This window comes from Pollicipes pollicipes, unplaced genomic scaffold (assembly GCF_011947565.3).
Source record: "Pollicipes pollicipes isolate AB1234 unplaced genomic scaffold, Ppol_2.1 Scaffold_4002;HRSCAF=4701_pilon_pilon_pilon, whole genome shotgun sequence".
Classification (NCBI taxonomy): Eukaryota; Metazoa; Arthropoda; class Thecostraca; order Pollicipedomorpha; family Pollicipedidae; genus Pollicipes; species Pollicipes pollicipes.
In genome coordinates this window covers 27,805,264-27,822,377 of record NW_023596420.1, presented here as the reverse complement: position 1 = coordinate 27,822,377, position 17,114 = coordinate 27,805,264, and the positions used below count along the sequence as shown (strand labels likewise).

The 17,114-nt window shown below is 55.8% G+C and overlaps 2 protein-coding genes across 4 annotated transcripts; one reads left to right on the top strand and one right to left on the bottom strand.

The window, feature by feature from the left end:
• Positions 1 to 3,319: 3,319 nt before the first annotated feature.
• LOC119093675 (U3 small nucleolar ribonucleoprotein IMP3-like) lies at positions 3,320 to 5,222 on the top strand. Of its 3 annotated transcripts, none has more exons than XM_037216673.1 (2): positions 3,320 to 3,398; positions 4,484 to 5,222. In XM_037216673.1, the coding sequence occupies exon 2, from the start codon at positions 4,507 to 4,509 to the stop codon at positions 5,050 to 5,052; it is 546 nt and encodes a 181-aa protein (XP_037072568.1). In that variant the 5' UTR covers positions 3,320 to 3,398; positions 4,484 to 4,506; the 3' UTR covers positions 5,053 to 5,222. The 3 variants fall into 3 exon arrangements, with proteins under 3 accessions (XP_037072568.1, XP_037072570.1, XP_037072567.1); XM_037216675.1 differs by having other exon boundaries at positions 3,327 to 3,356; XM_037216672.1 differs by having other exon boundaries at positions 3,382 to 3,491.
• Positions 5,223 to 7,133: 1,911 nt separating this feature from the next.
• LOC119094318 (BTB/POZ domain-containing protein 7) lies at positions 7,134 to 16,312 on the bottom strand. The gene is made up of 10 exons (XM_037217389.1): positions 16,304 to 16,312; positions 15,431 to 15,648; positions 14,210 to 14,984; positions 13,363 to 13,546; positions 11,246 to 11,468; positions 10,519 to 10,612; positions 9,896 to 10,058; positions 8,998 to 9,179; positions 8,154 to 8,288; positions 7,134 to 7,366 (listed from the first exon to the last, which is right to left on the bottom strand). The coding sequence occupies exons 1-10, from the start codon at positions 16,310 to 16,312 to the stop codon at positions 7,205 to 7,207; spliced, it is 2,145 nt and encodes a 714-aa protein (XP_037073284.1). The 3' UTR covers positions 7,134 to 7,204.
• Between the last annotated feature and the right edge of the window lie 802 nt (positions 16,313 to 17,114).

Sequence of the window (17,114 nt, the reverse complement as noted above, 5' to 3'; positions counted from 1 at the left end):
TGGGCCCCCTGGAGTTTGGGGCCCCTCCAAAAATATTCTTGCTTTTCGGTCATCACGTTTTAAGACAAGTCGGATGTAATATACATATATATATATATATATATATATAGTACATATATATATATATAGTGTATATATATATATATATATACATATATATACACCTATTCATTTATTCAATAAATACGGAAACCCATCTTAACGTGCGCAGTCCTATAAAGCTAGGCGTGCTACCCATGCATACGCATAGAGCTCACTCATTTTCTACAGGTCAGCTTAAATGCTGTGATTTTGGTGCTAAGTGTTTCGGAACAACAGGCAAAATAAACTTGAGCTGGCTGCTTGCAACCATCAAAACCAACTTGCGGCTAGCCGGGAGGGCAATGTAATCAGCTGATGGCTGATGACTGCATAATTTTTCATTTGTCATAAAGGAGTGCAACGTATCATAACTTTCGAAATATGTTAAGAACGCGATGCACTAGTACAAGTGTTACACACTGAATAGTCAATGAAAATGACACATACGACGCCGGCGGCATGCAAAATTACGTTCGGCAATTGCGCGTAAAAATTTATCGGCACATACCCAACCACTGCTCTAAGGCGAAGGCGCCAAGGGCAATTGGGACGAAATCCGAGCGATCGTGGGTGCCGCGGGAGGCAAACAATGTGGCTCCCATCAACAAGTGCAGGATCCTCAGAGCAATAAAAAAGAACCCAAGACCAATGTGGTGGGCCCCTAAACGATCGGTTGTCCCCCCGCAGGCTGACATATGTTGCCCCACCCAGAGCACAAGACCCTCTGAGCAAAGGGGAGTTACCCAAGACCATGAATTAATACCCCTGTGCTATCAAAAGTGTACGAGCACGTTAAAGAAAGAGCCTCGATAGGAGTGAAGAGTCCTCTGCATTTGAGATCAAAGGGAAAGATCCCTCGATCAAGGTAGAGGGCCCCTGAACATCGGGTGTCTCGGTGCCTCACCCTATAAGGGCCCCAGCAACAGCACAAGGCCCTCCAAGCAAGTGGAAAGAACCAGGGACTAATATGAAGGGCCCCTGAGCAACTGAGTGCACTCTGGCATATGGGGCCCCGTAAAAGCGTTTAGAGCCTTTCGGGCAAACGAGAAAAAAAATACGTCGAGGAAAACCTGCTCGATCAAGAGTGCCCAGGCATGGAGCAGATAACATTCCAACAGCAGAGTTTGGCCCTACGAAAAAATTCAGAGATCAAAGGCAACATGGAAAGCTCCTTAGCGATCAGATTGACCCGTTAAGTGGACATATGGGGTCCGGGCAGCAGCATAACGTCTCTGGGCAGCGTAATGAGCCCCAAAACTCCCCCCCCCCCCCCCAGCAACACCTGCTCAATCAGGAAAGAATAAACTTCGTCTGATCATGAGCTCGTTACTTTTGCTAGCAATTGTTTTTGGTCGTCTGTAGGTCCAAAGGCGTCTAATTTTATTGTAAGAAAACTGCGTCTGTTCGGCCGGTTATGGGTCCTTTCGGAGCCTTTAGGTCCTCTCGGTATGGTCCATGGGGAGATGATCTCGTGCCTCGCCCCTCTGTCTATCCGCCACTGGCCCGAGCAGCTTTATAGATGGGACCCGCCAAGACATAGGACCATCCATTTAAGTAAGAAATACTTACGACAAAATATGTAGGGCTCCCAACGATCAAATGTGCCCGAGCAGGTTAAAATATAGGGTCCCCATCAAGAGCGTAGGAGCCTCCATTTAAATAGGAAGTACCCAAGATTCAATGCAGAGAGTCCCGGAATGATCGGGTGTGCCAGAGCAGGTTAGGGCAGATAGGGCCCCCGAAAAGAGCGAAGGGCCCTCCATTCAAAAAGGAAATGTCCAAAACAAGATGTAGAGGTCTCCACGATCGAAAGGGTCCGAGCATCTTATCAGAATAGACCACACAGGAGCGTAAGGCCCTCAATTCAAGTACGAGACAGCCAAAACCCGGTGCGGAGGGTCCCCGAAAGATGAAGTGTATCCGAGCAGGTTATCAGATGACCTCGATAGGAGCAGAGGGTGCTTAATTCAAACATTAAGAACCAATGTGCAGGGCCCCCGATCAGTGTGGTCGAGGAGGCGAACAGAGGGCCCCCCCGACAAGTGCGTAGGGCCCCATTCAAATAGCCCGTGCCCAAGGCCCAATGTAGAGGGCCCCCGAACGATCGAATGTGCCCGAGCAGGTTATCAGATGTCTCCCCACAAGAGCGTAGGGCCCCCATTCGGAAAATAAATACACAAGACCTAGTATGCGGTGTTCCCGAACGACTGAGTGTGCCCAACCAGGTCATCAGATGGCTCCTGACAAGAGTGTAGGGAACTAAGCAAGTGACAGAGAATTGTAAACGTCTTAGACTAATGTAGAGAGCCCATGAGCTGTGTGTCGGTAGGTTTACCGAGACCCACGTTAAGGGCCCCTGGGCACCCGATAATACCCCGGCAGGTTAAGATGTGGAACCCCAGCTATAGCTCACAGGGCCTCTCTGGCGAATGGAAAAAATCCGTGGAAGGGCCCGTGATTGACGGGAGTGCAACGGCACACTAACAGGAAGGGCCCTAACAACAGCGCGGGGCCCTCCGAGCAACTGCAAAGAGATGAAAGGAAACGCGGAATGCTCATTAACGATCGATATGATTCTGCATGTGGGCATATGGGTCTCCCGGAAACAGTATGGGCCCCTAGACAGTGCAATGGGGCTTCAAGTGTACAGTTCAGAGCTTTTCCAATCATTGGATAATATTTTGGACTTTTCGCAGGCCCTTCACTTTTGCTTACAGCTGTTTTTGGTCGCCTGGAAGTCCAGAGATCTCCAGTTTTGTTGCGTTTTGTGTTAAAAAAACTCACCTCTTCGGCCGGCTATGGACCCCTTCCGAGCCAGTGGGCTCCTTCGGGGCCCAATGGGGGTCAAAGTCCGTGCCCCCCTCTGGATCCGCCCCTGCCAACACGGTTATTTATGGTTTAGAGCATTTTATACACATTTCCTCTGCACCTGATGCATATCAACAAGACAGAGATGGGAGCTCTCGAAGTATGCAGTTTTAATTGAGGTTATCATGACGTACATGTAAGGTCTTAGCAATAACTCCAATCCTGGTAAAATAACTAGGAGAATGAATAGATAGACGTATTTATATTTTGAATACATGCATTTATCGAAAAGAATATCGTGGCACCCACTCGTCAAGTAAGTGCCTTGTAACAACTTACGTTTTTATGATGTCATTTAATTTTAAAAGCTGACGAGTTTATATCGGCTGGGAATCATGGCGCACATGTGCGTCACAGATTGCATCAATAGCGAGCATGGGGGTTCCGTGTTGGATCGTGGTGTCCAGGTTCGTGCCGCCGCTCTCGGGGAGTAGGAATCTATTAGCCCCGTAAGTTAAGTATAGTTTTGCTCGTTCGTGAGGAAGAGAGGTGCAGTAGGTGGAAGCGGTCTTTTCTTGTAGAAAAGTGTAGCTTCCAAGCAGGTACGTAATTTCTAGTGCCAGGGAACCAATCCTAAGCTTTGGAAGACATGGTAGTCCGGTTTGCAAAGCATTACAGATTTCTCATTTCAGAGATCTCGTTGTTACAGAGGTGGGACATAACCTGAAATCTAGGGCAACTGTCAAAAGCATCAAATGTGGATAATCAAAGATTTGGGGTGGAAATATTAAATTGGAATGTTATGGCAATTAGCACGTGTTATGTGATATAAAGTGACTGCTAAGATCATAGAAAATAACCAAATCTGATTGGCATTTGTATTTTTGGGGGAAGGTAAGGTTAGCAATGTTTGCTCCAAATTGGGCAGTTTGTCATTCTATTTGTGGCAGGGTGATGTGTGTCTTAAACATCTTGTTGGCATGCTTGCCATAGTCCACAGACTGGGTGTGTATAAGAACATGCCTGTGTTGGCATATGTGCCCTCCATGACATGAAATTGGAGGGTGTGTTTTCCTTCCAGTTTTAAAAAATAAGCACTATCCTCATGAGCATTGGAGGGGAAGCAATATCATGAAAGCCTCTTGACATGCCACATTTTGACATTTGGTAGCTTGGTGGGATAGTGGACCTGTGCCAATGTGTGATACTTATTGCTGGTTTGATGGCCCCTTGCTGGGTTTCCTAATTCCTAAAAATGTTTGTTTGTTACACTCACACCCATTGTACTCCTACTTGAGGTGACAACCAAATCATATGGATATGATATTTGCCATGAACCTGATAGTATACCATCTGGTGCAGCAATCATTTAGAGGGTTGCTAGCACTTATTAGTGACAAAAAAAATGTAGAGGAATTAAAATAATACATATTTGCTTATGAAGTGTCTTGATTGTTGTGTCCTTATGTCTGTTCTACTTACAACATTGTCTACCCCCTTAAATATCCAATGATTCCACTGTCTGTAACATCCTGTTGCTCAGTTCCATATCAGCATGAAGACTTCCAATGACTATGTTTTATTTATTCTGCAGATATTATTGCAACATAGAAAATCATGGTTAGAAAGCTAAAGTATCATGAGCAGAGATTGCTCAAGAAGGTAGATTTCATATCATGGGAAGCAGACAACACACTGCACGAAGCCAAGATCTTACGTAAGTTCCAGATAAAGAAACGGGATGACTACACAAAGTACAACAAGCTGGCTCGCCAAATCCGAGAGATCGCCCGCAAAATACGGAACCTCGACCCAAAGGATAAGTTCCGGGTGGAGGCCTCCGCACAGCTGATCGAAAAGGCCTACCAGATGGGCCTGATCCCAACCAAGTGGAACCTGGAGCTGGTGGACAAGGTGACGGCGTCGTCTTTCTGCCGACGACGCCTGCCTGTGCTCATGGTGCGCCTTAAGATGGCGCCCACGGTCAAAATGGCCACGCAGTTCGTGGAGCAGGGACACGTGCGCATTGGTCCTGAGGTGGTCAAGGACCCGGCGTTCTTCGTCACGAGGAACATGGAGGACTTCCTGACCTGGGTGGACGCGTCTGCCATCCGAAAACACGTACAGGAGTACAACGAACTGCGGGACGATTTTGAATTGTAGTTGGTTTCGATGATGGTGATGCCCTCGCCGGTGTTTGTGAGTGTCGGGCTTGGTCACGGCAGCGATGCTGACGTTACCGATGGGGGACTGTTGCTCCTGGGTGGTTGTACTGTCATCAGTGAATGTCTCGCCAGATGTGCTGTCATGAATATAAAATGTGTCTTCACTGATGTGAGTTGTGTCACTTGACGCATGCGGAAGTCAGGCGGGACACTCCTGCGTGTGGCTAAATGGCTCCGCAGTCGCGTGTATTTCCAACCCGGTAGAATGACCCCGTTGAAAAGGGACCACGGTCTTCAGTAGGTTCCGGCGAGGCTGGGCGTCCTCCTTTAAAAGTGATCCTTCTTTTGGGAGCAGAGGTTTGAGCTCCAGCGGCCGAGGCTAGCGCCCGCAATATTACGGAACCGCAACCGAGCAGACACAAGGTTCTCGTCACAAATGTCCGTTGTGTTCTTCAGTCTTTATCCAAGGAATAACGCAGATCTGAGGGGCTTTGCGCGTTGTCTATAGTAATCAGCTGTGTAGCTTGTCGAACTTTCTTTACAAAAGCTACAGCTAGGCGGTGTCCTGGTCAAAAGCTAGCTGATGCATGACATGAAATACCCTCCAGCGGTTTGATTGGCATTGACAAGGGAAGGCTCTCCATCACCAACAGTCCGCTGGTGCGATCGGGACCATTTCATATCGACATTCCCACTGAATTCGCCAGTGCAAGGCCGGAACCGCTGACAGCCATCCCCGAGCCCAAACCGGCGCCGAATGTGGACGGAATGCCAAGGCTCATGATTTGGGGAGGGTCGCTCCCCAACCGAGACCCCAAGCTGCTTGGGGACCTCCGTCGCAGATTTCTGACCAACACACCAGCACCCACGCCAAAAGCATTGTGCATACGTGAATATAAGTATTGTATTGATCCTAAAGTCGCAGCAATTGTACAAGGACTACAACGTATATACCAACAGCAAGCGATAAGTGAATACGGTGTAATACAAACCAGTGTTACGTGTCGCAGTGGCCCTCAGCGAGGCGGCAGTCGGCCGGCCCTCTCCGACCAATCAGCGATCGCGGCACGGGGGCCCGGCTCACACACGCCCTCAGCGTAAGCCGCGTCACTGTCGCACACACTCGGGCCTGCCCGTGCGCACGGAACGGGTTAGTGGTCGCTGCTCGCTCTGGCCGAGCCGCGCGCCGGTGAACACCGGTGCCGCCGGAGCGCAATGGCCCGCCGCGCCGCGCGGCGATCGCGACGCGACGGGGGCGGTCCGCTGCCGCCGGCGCGCGGACGCCGCACACATCCCGCCAGAACACAACCGTGAAATCAGGTGCGGAGGGAGGCTATTTGGTCGATCGTCATTTGAGTGGATAACATTTGTTCGGTGTTCGTGAGGAATGCTCGCGAGGGGTCCACGCTGCAGACCCCTGCGGCGAGCAAGGCCAATACCCGGGCAAAACCACGACAGACCGTGGAGCACAAACACATGACACGCACGCGTACGCACAAAACACACAGATATATATGTATAGGTATGAAAACTGCACACTATCACATCTGGGGCACAACGAAATCACCAGTGAACGCCGAGCGGTCAACAGAGCCGGGCGCGACAGGAGCGCGCCGGCGTATTGCAGCTGGCAAAACGTGAATCACACGGCCGCTCGCGGGCCGGCGCCGGCGGCGGCGTCGCCCGGCGCTCCGGGTCTCCACCGGCGCTCGCCACTGACGCACCAGTGGTCCGCGCGCAGAGCGGGCGCACGAGCACGTGCGCGCAGCAGCCCGTCACCGTGAGAGGTAGAGCAGCTGTCTGTCGCGACAGGAGAGAGCGATCGGCACGAGCGCGCGCGCGCGGCCCACGCCTGCCGGCCGCCGGGCGGACCAGGCGCGCGCAGACGAGGGGAGAGGCGGCGCGCGGGCCCGCAGCCGGCCCGGGCGACGGCTTTGTACTCCTCCCGCGGCGCCGCGCACGCCGCCCGGCGCCGGCGGCGGCAGCGAATATGGCAGCAGGTAAGGCGCACAATGGATGAGATCTACAATGTGGTGATGTCGTCGGCGGCGGCGTCGGTCGCGGCGGCGGCGGCGGCGGCGCGGTCGGCCGGACGTGGAGTCGCGTCACTGCAGGGTGCAGGTGCAGACGCACACGTCCGGCGCCGGCCGTCAGTGGCTCTGGTAGTGGCGCGTGCCGTCGCCCAGGTCCAGCTCCAGCTCGCGCTCGCGCATCTGGCGCAGCGAGCGCTGGCGCGGCAGCGTGCCCGTGGCCAGCGCCACGTCCGGCATGGTCGACAGGTGGCCCGGCTCGCGCAGGTTCAGCGCCTCCAGCTGCCGGCGCCACGGCGGCGTCATCCGCCGTCAACAGGCGGGACAGCGAGACGGGCAGGGGAGGGGGGGGGGGGGGGGGCAAAAACGGTGTGAGACAGCGCAGGCGGAGCGTGCGAGGGGGATACTCGTATCACTGCGTGGTTGGACACGCAACAGAAAGACCATGCGGTGCGAAAGGTGGACTGACATCCAACATGGTCACCCATGACGCGACGTGAACGATAGCAGCGACGGATCTATAATGGCCGTTGCTCCCATCACATGATTTATTAGCAACATACCAGAACGTGTGCTGTGCATACGTACATACGTGCATACGAAGTGTTGATGAACATTGAGTTGTGTTTACTACAGGAGGTGATAAACTACTTGCTGTGTTGTGTGCCATCATGCTTCAACAATTCGCAGTGACAGAATGTTCATACCACGTCCGAATCATAATCCCAAAGTTCCGGGATACAATCAGGAGAACCATACAGCATGTCAGCTAATCAATTTGCCATGAACATGGCTAGTAACTAATTCATATCAAATGATCGTCGATTAAGTAAATGTTACAAAATATCATCCCTATTAACTGCTAACGTCACACGCCGCAGCCCCACGGCAAAAACTGGACCCACATCGATAAACCCATACCACCGCGGTGAAGCAAAGAATGCATCGCCAGCGGACAGCAAAACACACAACGCAACGAAACATGTACTGAAAGTGCCGCCCCGCCGCTGGGGGAGACGGCCGTGCCGACGCCGCGCGCGGCGGTGCAGCCGGCGGCCGGCTGACTCACGTCCAGGGTGCGGAACTGGGCCGGCTCCGGCTCCGGGAAGGTGAGCAGGCAGTGTCGCGGCAGGTCGTTGGTGGAGCGCCACCGGCTGCCGGCCTGCGTCACAGTCAGCTGACCCTCGCTGCGCCGGCTCGCCTCCTGCGCGGCATCGCAAAGGCGTGTCAGGGATAAAGGGACACTGCAGAGGCGTGCCAGGGATCAGGGACACTGCAGAGGCGTGTCAGGGATCAGGGACACTGCAGAGGCGTGTCAGGGATCAGGGACACTGTAGAGGCGTGTCAGGGATCAGACACCGTAGAGGCATGTCAGAGATCAGGGACACTGCAGAGGCGTGTCAGGGATCAGGGACACTGCAGAGGCATGTCAGGGATCAGGGACACTGTAGAGGCGTGTCAGGGATCAGACACTGTAGAGGCATGTCAGAGATCAGGGGCACTGCACAGGTGTGTCAGGGATCTGACACTGTAGAGGCATGTCACAGATCGGTGTCACCGCAGAGGCGTGTCAGGGATCAGACACTGTAGAAGCATGTCAGGGATCAGACACTGTGGAGGCATGTCAGCGATCAAGAGACGACTAACGCCCAGGGTATGGGACACTAGGGAACCACGAATGGAGCGACCAAATCAGCCCAGCAATACAAACCACCCCACTACAACCCAGTCCCAAAAACAAAGCACAGCTGTGCAGCGGCACCGGCTCAGTACATCACACCGAACAGCAATGGAACACAGCCGAACAGCAATGGAAAACACGTGTAATGATCCCGTGTTGCGGCGCAGCATCAGCCGTCCGGCAGCATCAGGCGCGCCCTGGTGGCCTCGGCGCGGGCGGGGCAGCGACTGACCTGCAGCACCCGCACCATACAGTCGGGCAGGCCGTACTCGCGCACCACCTGCAGGCCGACCTGGCGGCGCACGCGCGCCGGCGTCAGCAGCAGGCACGTGCTGGCGCGCTGGTAGAGGCCGGACGCCTGCAGCTCGCGCTGTCGCTGCAGCATCGCCGACAGGATGTCGGCCCGCGGCGCCACTGTAACGGAACGACGCTGTGACCAGGCATCATGAGGCACACGGGAAACGGGAACAGATGCGTGCTGGCGACAGGGCAGACGGGAGTAGAGATCAACCAGACGCTAGTCACGGAAAGGATGCAGGCTTACCATACAGAAGGAGGAGGGGGTCAAACTCCAGGATGGACAAAGTGAACAGGAATGAGGCACGCAAAATCACATATCACAAACAGGTCGAGGTCGAAGGTATGTCACAGTGAGGTCGAAAGAGCTCACGTCACAGGGAGGGTACGTAAGAGGGATACTGCACCACCTACGACGACACGAACAGCCTCAACACTTCACCAACTCGGAAAGCAGTGTCAACACTCCACCAAGTCTGAACCGCTGATGTTATGTGTGAGTGTTTGCTCCAAAATAGGGCGTATCGCTGGGTTTCTTACACAAACAATTTCTAAAAGGATGATGATGACATGGGCCGTCTTCCTTCACATCAACTACCGCGAGCTCCTGTGGTGCCGGCATGGCGCAAGGTACTAGCACATAAACGTAGACAATCACTTCTAACCCGACTGCCTAGCGGCGTCCACCATCAGGCCACACTACGTCATTTCGGCAGCACAACAGTCCGCGGCAGGCGACTTGAGCCAGCCCTCCGACAACGCAGACAAGACCGACGCTTCATTCGGCCAGCGCTGCCGTCCGCCCACCGGTGCTGGCTCGGACGGGGCCTCACCGGGAATATCGTCCTCGCCGGCAGAGGAGTCGGCGTCGGCGGCGCTTGCGTGCGCCTCGCCGTCCACCATGTACAGCGCGTCCGGGATGGTGGCCGCCACGCTGTGCTGGTAGTGGAACACGCCCGTACCGTACTCGTTGCCCAGGTGACTCTCGAGCATCGCCTGGCGGCAGGACGCCCATCAGACCGGGCAGGGCTCGGGGACGCACACCAGGCGGGGGAGAGTGGGGGCGGGGTGGGGGAACGGCGAGCGCCATATGGTAATATTTCTGACTCTGACCCATGTGGAGAACCCAGAGCTATTTTGTTTGCGGGGTACATTAAAAACACCATTGGGAACTCCGAATACAGCAGTTTTAACTATGTGACTTAATTGTTTTTTTACGGCCCGCGATATTAATGAAAGCTATGTCATTCCAAGTTTCTGCCACCGGCAATCATCCATTATCACGTCAGATCGAAATGTGGCCATGCTTCCAACCTACGCATTACAAAATCACGCCGTCTCGACACAGCTCGGAACCACATGGACCACCAGCAGCGTCCCGAGCCACCCACCAATCCAACTTCGGCCTCCACAGAGCAAACTTGTCTGGTCACCCGCCGAGTCGAGGGCCACTCACCGATCTGACCTTGACCTCCTCCACGTAGGGCAGGAAGTAGCGCGGCCGCACGTACTCGCCGCGTTTTCGCTTGCCCCGGAACCAGGAGCGGGCCCTGTCGGCGCCGGAGGCGTGCGCTCAGAGGGCACCATTGGCTCGGGGGCACTGGGGAGGGTCTGGACGGCCACAGGGTGCTGTCGACTCACGACACTAACAAAGTCGAGACGAACAGTGGCGTGTCAGGCAGTGGGCGGCGGTAACGCGCCTCTGGAAGCATCCCGACGACATACCGGAAAGGGTGCAGCGAGACCGACCAACTCGCAGTGTCACGATCACAGAAGACTGGTGTTAGAGTCGACTGACTGCTGTCAATGGGGTTAGCTGGGACCTGCCAGTCAGATACTGCTCCACGACAGACTGGTGTTAGAGTTGACTGGCTGCTGTTGATGGGGTTAGCTGGGACCTGTCCGTCAGGCACTGCTCCACGACAGACTGGTATTAGAGTTGACTGGCTGCAGTCGATGGGGTTAGCTGGGACCTGTCAGCCAGGCACTGTTCTACGACGCGTCACTTATGCTTCGCGACAGTTCCCATATGCAGCCGGTCAGACAAGCTGCCTTGCTCACAAGGTGCCGCCTCGCGGCAGCCATCACATACAGCCAGGCGGTCATTCTCCCCGAGCCGTCATCCCCGTCTGTCGCGCCCCGCCCCGGCGACAACCCCGGATCCCACCCCCGCCGCCACGCACCGGCTGCTGGTGTCCTCGCCGATCATGTGCGACGGCGGGATGCTGATGAGGCCGCGCCGGATGGCGGCTGTGACCGTGTCGTGGTCGACGGGCAGCAGGTGGTCGAGCCGCAGGTGCGGCAGCAGCGGCGCCATCACCTCGCGCAGCTCGGCGTCGCTCAGCTCGCGCCGCTTCACACCCTTCTTGGTCACAGAGTGGGCCGTGTGCGACAGCAGGTTCGGCTCTGTCGGCACAGTGACGGTGCTGCGGTGCTCAGCCGGCCTCCGGAGAACACCGGCCGACGATCGGCAACGGAGCGAGAGCGGGACACGGCCGGGCCACAAGACCGGGACCAGCGCGCCGACCCGAGGTCAGTGCCGCATTTTGTTAAAAGTTATCACCTACACAAGTTGTGCCGACTAGATGCTAATGTTATGCTGATCTATGTGCCTTTGCGTTGCAAGTCGTTCATTTCCATTTTTAGCCATAATTTTGCATCCATGTGCAGAATTGTATAGCACAGCAAGTTTGATGGCGAAGTAAAGCAACCTATTTGTATCTTGAATTGTAAATCTACATCGTTCAGTAGTTAAGTTCACGCACAGATTCTGCTAACCAATTCTAATCCATTTAAGACCCGCACAAAGAAACGATTTTTTGCGCAATCCCCGAATAACTTGTGCGTACGGAGCTAACGTTGTCCTACAAACACATAACACAAATAGTTCCATCTGACATTAATAACCGCGTCATTCACAGCAGTGGCACAATTACGGGCCGTTTTGACTTTGTTGAATGGCACGGCCATATTGAAAAAGCTCACAACACATCCGTCGTCAACACTGTTAGTTTGCGTACAACGCCTCGTCTTTCTGAGGCCGTCCTCAGGTGCTAATGGGCCCTCTGAAGCATCTGAGAATGCTACTCCATATCCTGTATTAACACTTCATCCCAAATATCCAAATACCACACGGTGCTAATTGGCCCTCTGAAGCATCTGAGAACGCTACTCCATATCCTGTATTAACACTTCATCCCAAATATCCAAACATCACACGGTGCTAATTGGCCCTCTGAAGCATCTGAGAACGCTACTCCATATCCTGTACTAACACCTCATCCCAAATATTCCGAAGGCTATACCTCCACCTACGGAATGGTAGTCATGGTAGTCGCTCCTTGGAACACTGACATGGGTGGTGTAAAGATATAATTTTCCATCAGCGCCGTCTATAGATGCTTTTTGCGGGATTCTCCGCGATCAAATATGCGCGTCTCAGTGTATCTGCAAGGCCTTTCCCTATCCTGAATTCGGCTTCAACTTTGGCTGCTGGATCTTACGGGACTCAGGTCAACATGCAGCGTATTACATTTGTTCAAAGCAAATCCTGGATGAGAGCTGTCCAATCTTCCAAATGTATGTCTCGGAACTACAGTTATTCGCACAGACCGCAACAGCTTAACCGCACACCAGCACGGCATGAAGCACTTATGTCAACCTATTGACTACTAGTTACAACTAAAAACATAGTGACATAGTGACAACCTGGTGACTACATCAGCTATATTATGGTGGTAAGGTTTGACGAGCTGATTTTGATGAGACGTATTGCCCTCTGGCATTCGGCAGGCCCCAGATGACCAAATGCTGTGAATACTCATGCGCTGAGCAAACTTTCTGCACGCCCAAGGATCCGAATATTATGTCCTATGCTGCTGCATTACAGTCCACCCCACTCATCATCTACTGGGATACAGCAATTCTTTGTGTATTTTGCGAGAATACTTTGGATTTGACATTCTACACAAGGGGCTGCTTGGTCAGGACTCATATTGCCCGTTGTGGAGGAAAACCCGAAAACACTCCTGAAAACGGGATCCGTTATATGCTGCGAAAGTATCTTCCAGGACCCCATGCTCATTTGCAAGCTTTGTCGTGAGATCCTCTGTGTCTGGGGGCCTACATTTCAGGTTTCCGGGCTCGGCTCAAGCTTCACGCCGTGACACACTAGCTCAAATCCCATGTTGAGACGCAGGATCAGCCCGCCGCCCCGCTCTCGGTGGCACTGCTCGGCGGAGGCGTCGACCGCTCTCGCCGCGGGGAGCGCCGCGAGCGCGCAGCTGGCGACGCCACGCACCTCGCTCCTCCATGCGTCTGACCAGCTGGTGCTCGCTCCAGCGGATGATGCCCTGCAGGATCTCCAGCTCGCTGGCCTGCACGAAGTCGGAGCTGACGACAGCCGCCAGCTGCGACAGCGACAGCTCGTGCAGCGACGGCGTGCAGACCACTGCGCTGAACTCCTCGCACAGAAACTGCAGCGCCTGAGGTCGCACCGGAGCCGCGTCAGAGGGCGCGCACGGGCGGGAGGCGGGCCGGGGTACAGTAGCTGCTGCGGCTGACCCCAGACGGGAGGGTCGGGATCATCGCAGGGGGGCCGCAGCGGACTCCGGGGCGTGGAACACGACACACGATGAGGCGGAGGACGCGTACGTCAGCACGGTCAGCATAGTGAGCTTCCCGGCCATGCATGGATGAGTGGTCAAAGCCAAGCACTAATGCTATACTGCTCAAAGCTTGAGGGGTCCAAGTATCGGCAGAGGTTTGGGAACGTAGGGATGAGTGGCGGGGCGCATGCGTTTCATGAAAGCTTAACAGTAAATCCACTATACAAGTAATGCAATAATTGGCTTGAAAACTGGGTGACTGTCTCTTTTTTCTATCCTTTCCATGTCCCATGCAGCTGGCAGTAGAGAGGAGCGGGTGGGAGGAGCTAGCAAGAGCCAGCACAGCAGTCAGTGAGACAACAAAGTTGAGCGAACGGCACAGCAAATGCCCTTGCTAAATGCGAGCAAACGCCCAACGACGCAACGACCGAAAAGAGCATGTCCAAAACGTAACTTGTTTGAAACGTATCCGCCCCAACCGGCCATCGGCATCCAGCACCGTTACAGAGCACGTGTGCGCCGCCGCCGGCAGCCGCTCACCTGGCGGTGCACCCACTGCGAGCCGTGCGGCTCTGCCGACCAGCGCAGGATGCGGGGCAGGCTCTCCACGCAGAGCGCCTCCAAGATCAGGTCCTCGCTGGCCTGCGTCAGCACGTCCAGCTCGACGAACCGCCCGATCTGGTACAGCTCCACCGCCTCGTCCACCAGGCTGATGGGCCGGCACACGCTCGGCTCGCTGCTACTGTGCAGGATCAGGCTCAGGTCCACCGTGTCCATGTACATGATGCGCAGCAGCACGTAGGCGTAGCGGCGCGGCAGCACCGTCTCGTCGAGCTCGATGCGGATGGGCGCCTTGCCACGCGCGCGCTCGCCGCCCGCCTCGCTCAGCTTCATGCGCCGGTCGATGAACGCCTTGAAGAAGGGGCTGCGCGCGCTCAGGATGGCCTTGTGGCAGGGCAACTCGAACGAGTGCGGATGCGCGTCGTGCGCGCCGCCGCCGGCCGGCCGGAACACGAGCAGCGCGTCGGCCAGGTCGGCCGTCTCCAGCAGGTACTTCATGTCGCGCTCGAGCGGCGCCGGCGCGCCGAATTCGGCCTCCAGCTGCGCCAACACGTCCAGCTGGCGGCGCCGGCCGGCGCCCGCCGACAGCAGGCCCGAGCAGTTGAGCTCGCCGCAGTACAGGTACTGCAGCAGCGCGTTCAGCAGCTCCGGGTCCACGCCGGCCGTGCGGATCCGGACGGGCACGGGCGCGCCCGGTCGCGGCTGGTCCTTCAGCAGCTTGCGGAAGTAGGGGCAGCGCGCGCTCAGGATCGACCTGGTGGTGGCGGAGGGGCGTCAGACGCCTCTGAGCGTGCCTCTGGAGGGGCGGCGCTGTGGCTGTCCACTGTTGAAGCCGGATGCACTCCGGACGACCACATATCGGTGAGGAACAGGACACAGACAAAGCTGGCCTACGTCATCGGTCACGTGTAACACACAGGCACTGGCTTAGTCATCTGAATTAACAGTTAAATATATCTTAACTTTCTAGGCGTAACAAGAGCATCAGCTAAATCCAATCATTTACCAACTATTCCTATTGACACACCTCACACGCTATCAACTCACGTACGGATAATCCGTCAGGCAACACTCAAAATCGCTAGCGTAAGGTAGCATCACAAAGTTGGAACACCCCAAGCCGTCATCCCTGCACTGTAATTTCAGAGCACTGGCCCGTGAGCGAGCGCGTCCATCCGTCTGCCGCCTGGCGCCACTGACCTGTGCACGGAGAAGACACAGCCCTGGTAGACGAGGTCGACGTCGGCACAGTAGCGGCTCTGGTACAGCTCGCACAGGTCCTGCTGGCAGGAGGAAGCCAGCGGCCGGGCGGCGGCCGCGCTCTGCGCCAGCTCGCGCATCAGACCCAGCGCCCGGTACTCCTCGTTGAGGGCGCGCACGTCCCGCGCCGGCCAGTCGCAGATGTACTCCCGGATCACCTGCGCACACGTGCAGAGCTGGCTCAGCCGCCGCCGGCCGACGGCGGGACAGCTGACGCGCACGGCCCCCGCCACAGCCGGCCGCCACAAGAAACCCGGTCACAGTCCCCAGGTGCACCCCTATGGCTGGGGTCAGGTGGCCGACATACGCGAGTTGGGCGAGTCAGCTGACGTGTGCGGTCTGGACTAGTCGTGTAGTGCAAACACAGTCTCAACCGGCCAGCTGCCGCACCCGGTCTCGGTTAGCCAATCCGCACACACGCATGCGCGCACACGCGCGGCCTTGGACAGAGGCAGTCGCGGTGCACGTCGCCGTCACATTCCCACATCACTCACGACATGCTGCCTCTGCGCTTGATTTATGACGAAGGCAGCGAGCCAAGCGGGGCCGTCTCAGCGTCAACGCCCGATAAGGACAACCGGGGCACAAACCTGATTTTCAGCGTCAGGTTAACACGCATGAAGCCCAAAAACGCGAATGAGCCCAGGCTTTCATGCCCATATAAGCAAGGTGAGAAATTTGCCACTGGAATGGCTCACGTCGGAGGTGGCATTTCGACAAGACGCGGAAACTGTCTAGTGACTCGTAAGCCAGCTATTCACCGTTAACGCAGAGCCTTGACGTGAGCAACGGCTGGAGCACACCAAACCCAACCGCTTCCATGCTCTATTGAGCCGGAACTGGCCGGCCTCTTATCGGATGGAGAGACAATGGAGGACGACACCCTTTCAGAGAACTTCGGACACCCCACGACATAAGCCCACAGGACACCCCACCCGACCCACCAGACCCGGCTTCGCACCGCCCGGGTACCGCCCAAGGAGGGGTCTGGCGAGGGCTTCTTGCTCAAATAGCGGATTTTCGATTTGTGCTGTGTGTTATACGTTGCGTGAGGGGCGTGCGTACTATTCGTGTGCATTTTATGCTATCAATCACCTTACTAGCTCCGCCTGTAGTGGTTTGACGTAGAACCGTGACAGCCAATCCGTGTATAGGGTTCGATTCCAATGCAATACAACACACTGTGTCGCGCGGTCCTCATCCCAGCCCGCAACGTTCCGTGTTGCCCCGCAGCAGGCGGCTCGCCGCGCCCCTACCTTGGCGTGGTCCTGGGTCTTGTGGTGACGCCGCCGCCGGCCCAGCCGTCGACGCAGCGTCGCGAAGCCGCCGATCTTCTTCTTGTCGCGGCTGGAGCACGGCCAGAACGGGGTCACACTCGGCACCGGGCCGTCCCGTAAGGACCGCGTCATCCCGGCACCGGGCCGCCCTTCACGGACTGGCTCACCTCGGCACTGGGCCATCCCGCAAGGACCGCGTCATCCCGGCACTGGGCCGTCCTACACGGACTGGCTCACATCGGCACTGGGCCACTCCGCAAGGACCGGGTCACCCCGACACCGGGCCACCCCGCAAGGACCGGGTCACCCCGACACCGGGCCGCCCGACACGGACTGGCTCACCTCGG

Bases quoted from the DNA above. Each gene is read 5' to 3' on its own strand.
- LOC119093675 (XM_037216673.1), top strand. From the start codon at position 4,507: ATGGTTAGAAAGCTAAAGTATCATGAGCAGAGATTGCTCAAGAAGGTA.
- LOC119094318 (XM_037217389.1), bottom strand. The intron at 14,985-15,430 runs GTCAGTGGCGCC...CGCCACCACCAG, and splicing joins TGTGTCTTCTCCGTGCACAG to GTCGATCCTGAGCGCGCGCT. The intron at 11,469-13,362 runs GTGCGTGGCGTC...CTGTGCCGACAG, and splicing joins CAGACGCATGGAGGAGCGAG to AGCCGAACCTGCTGTCGCAC.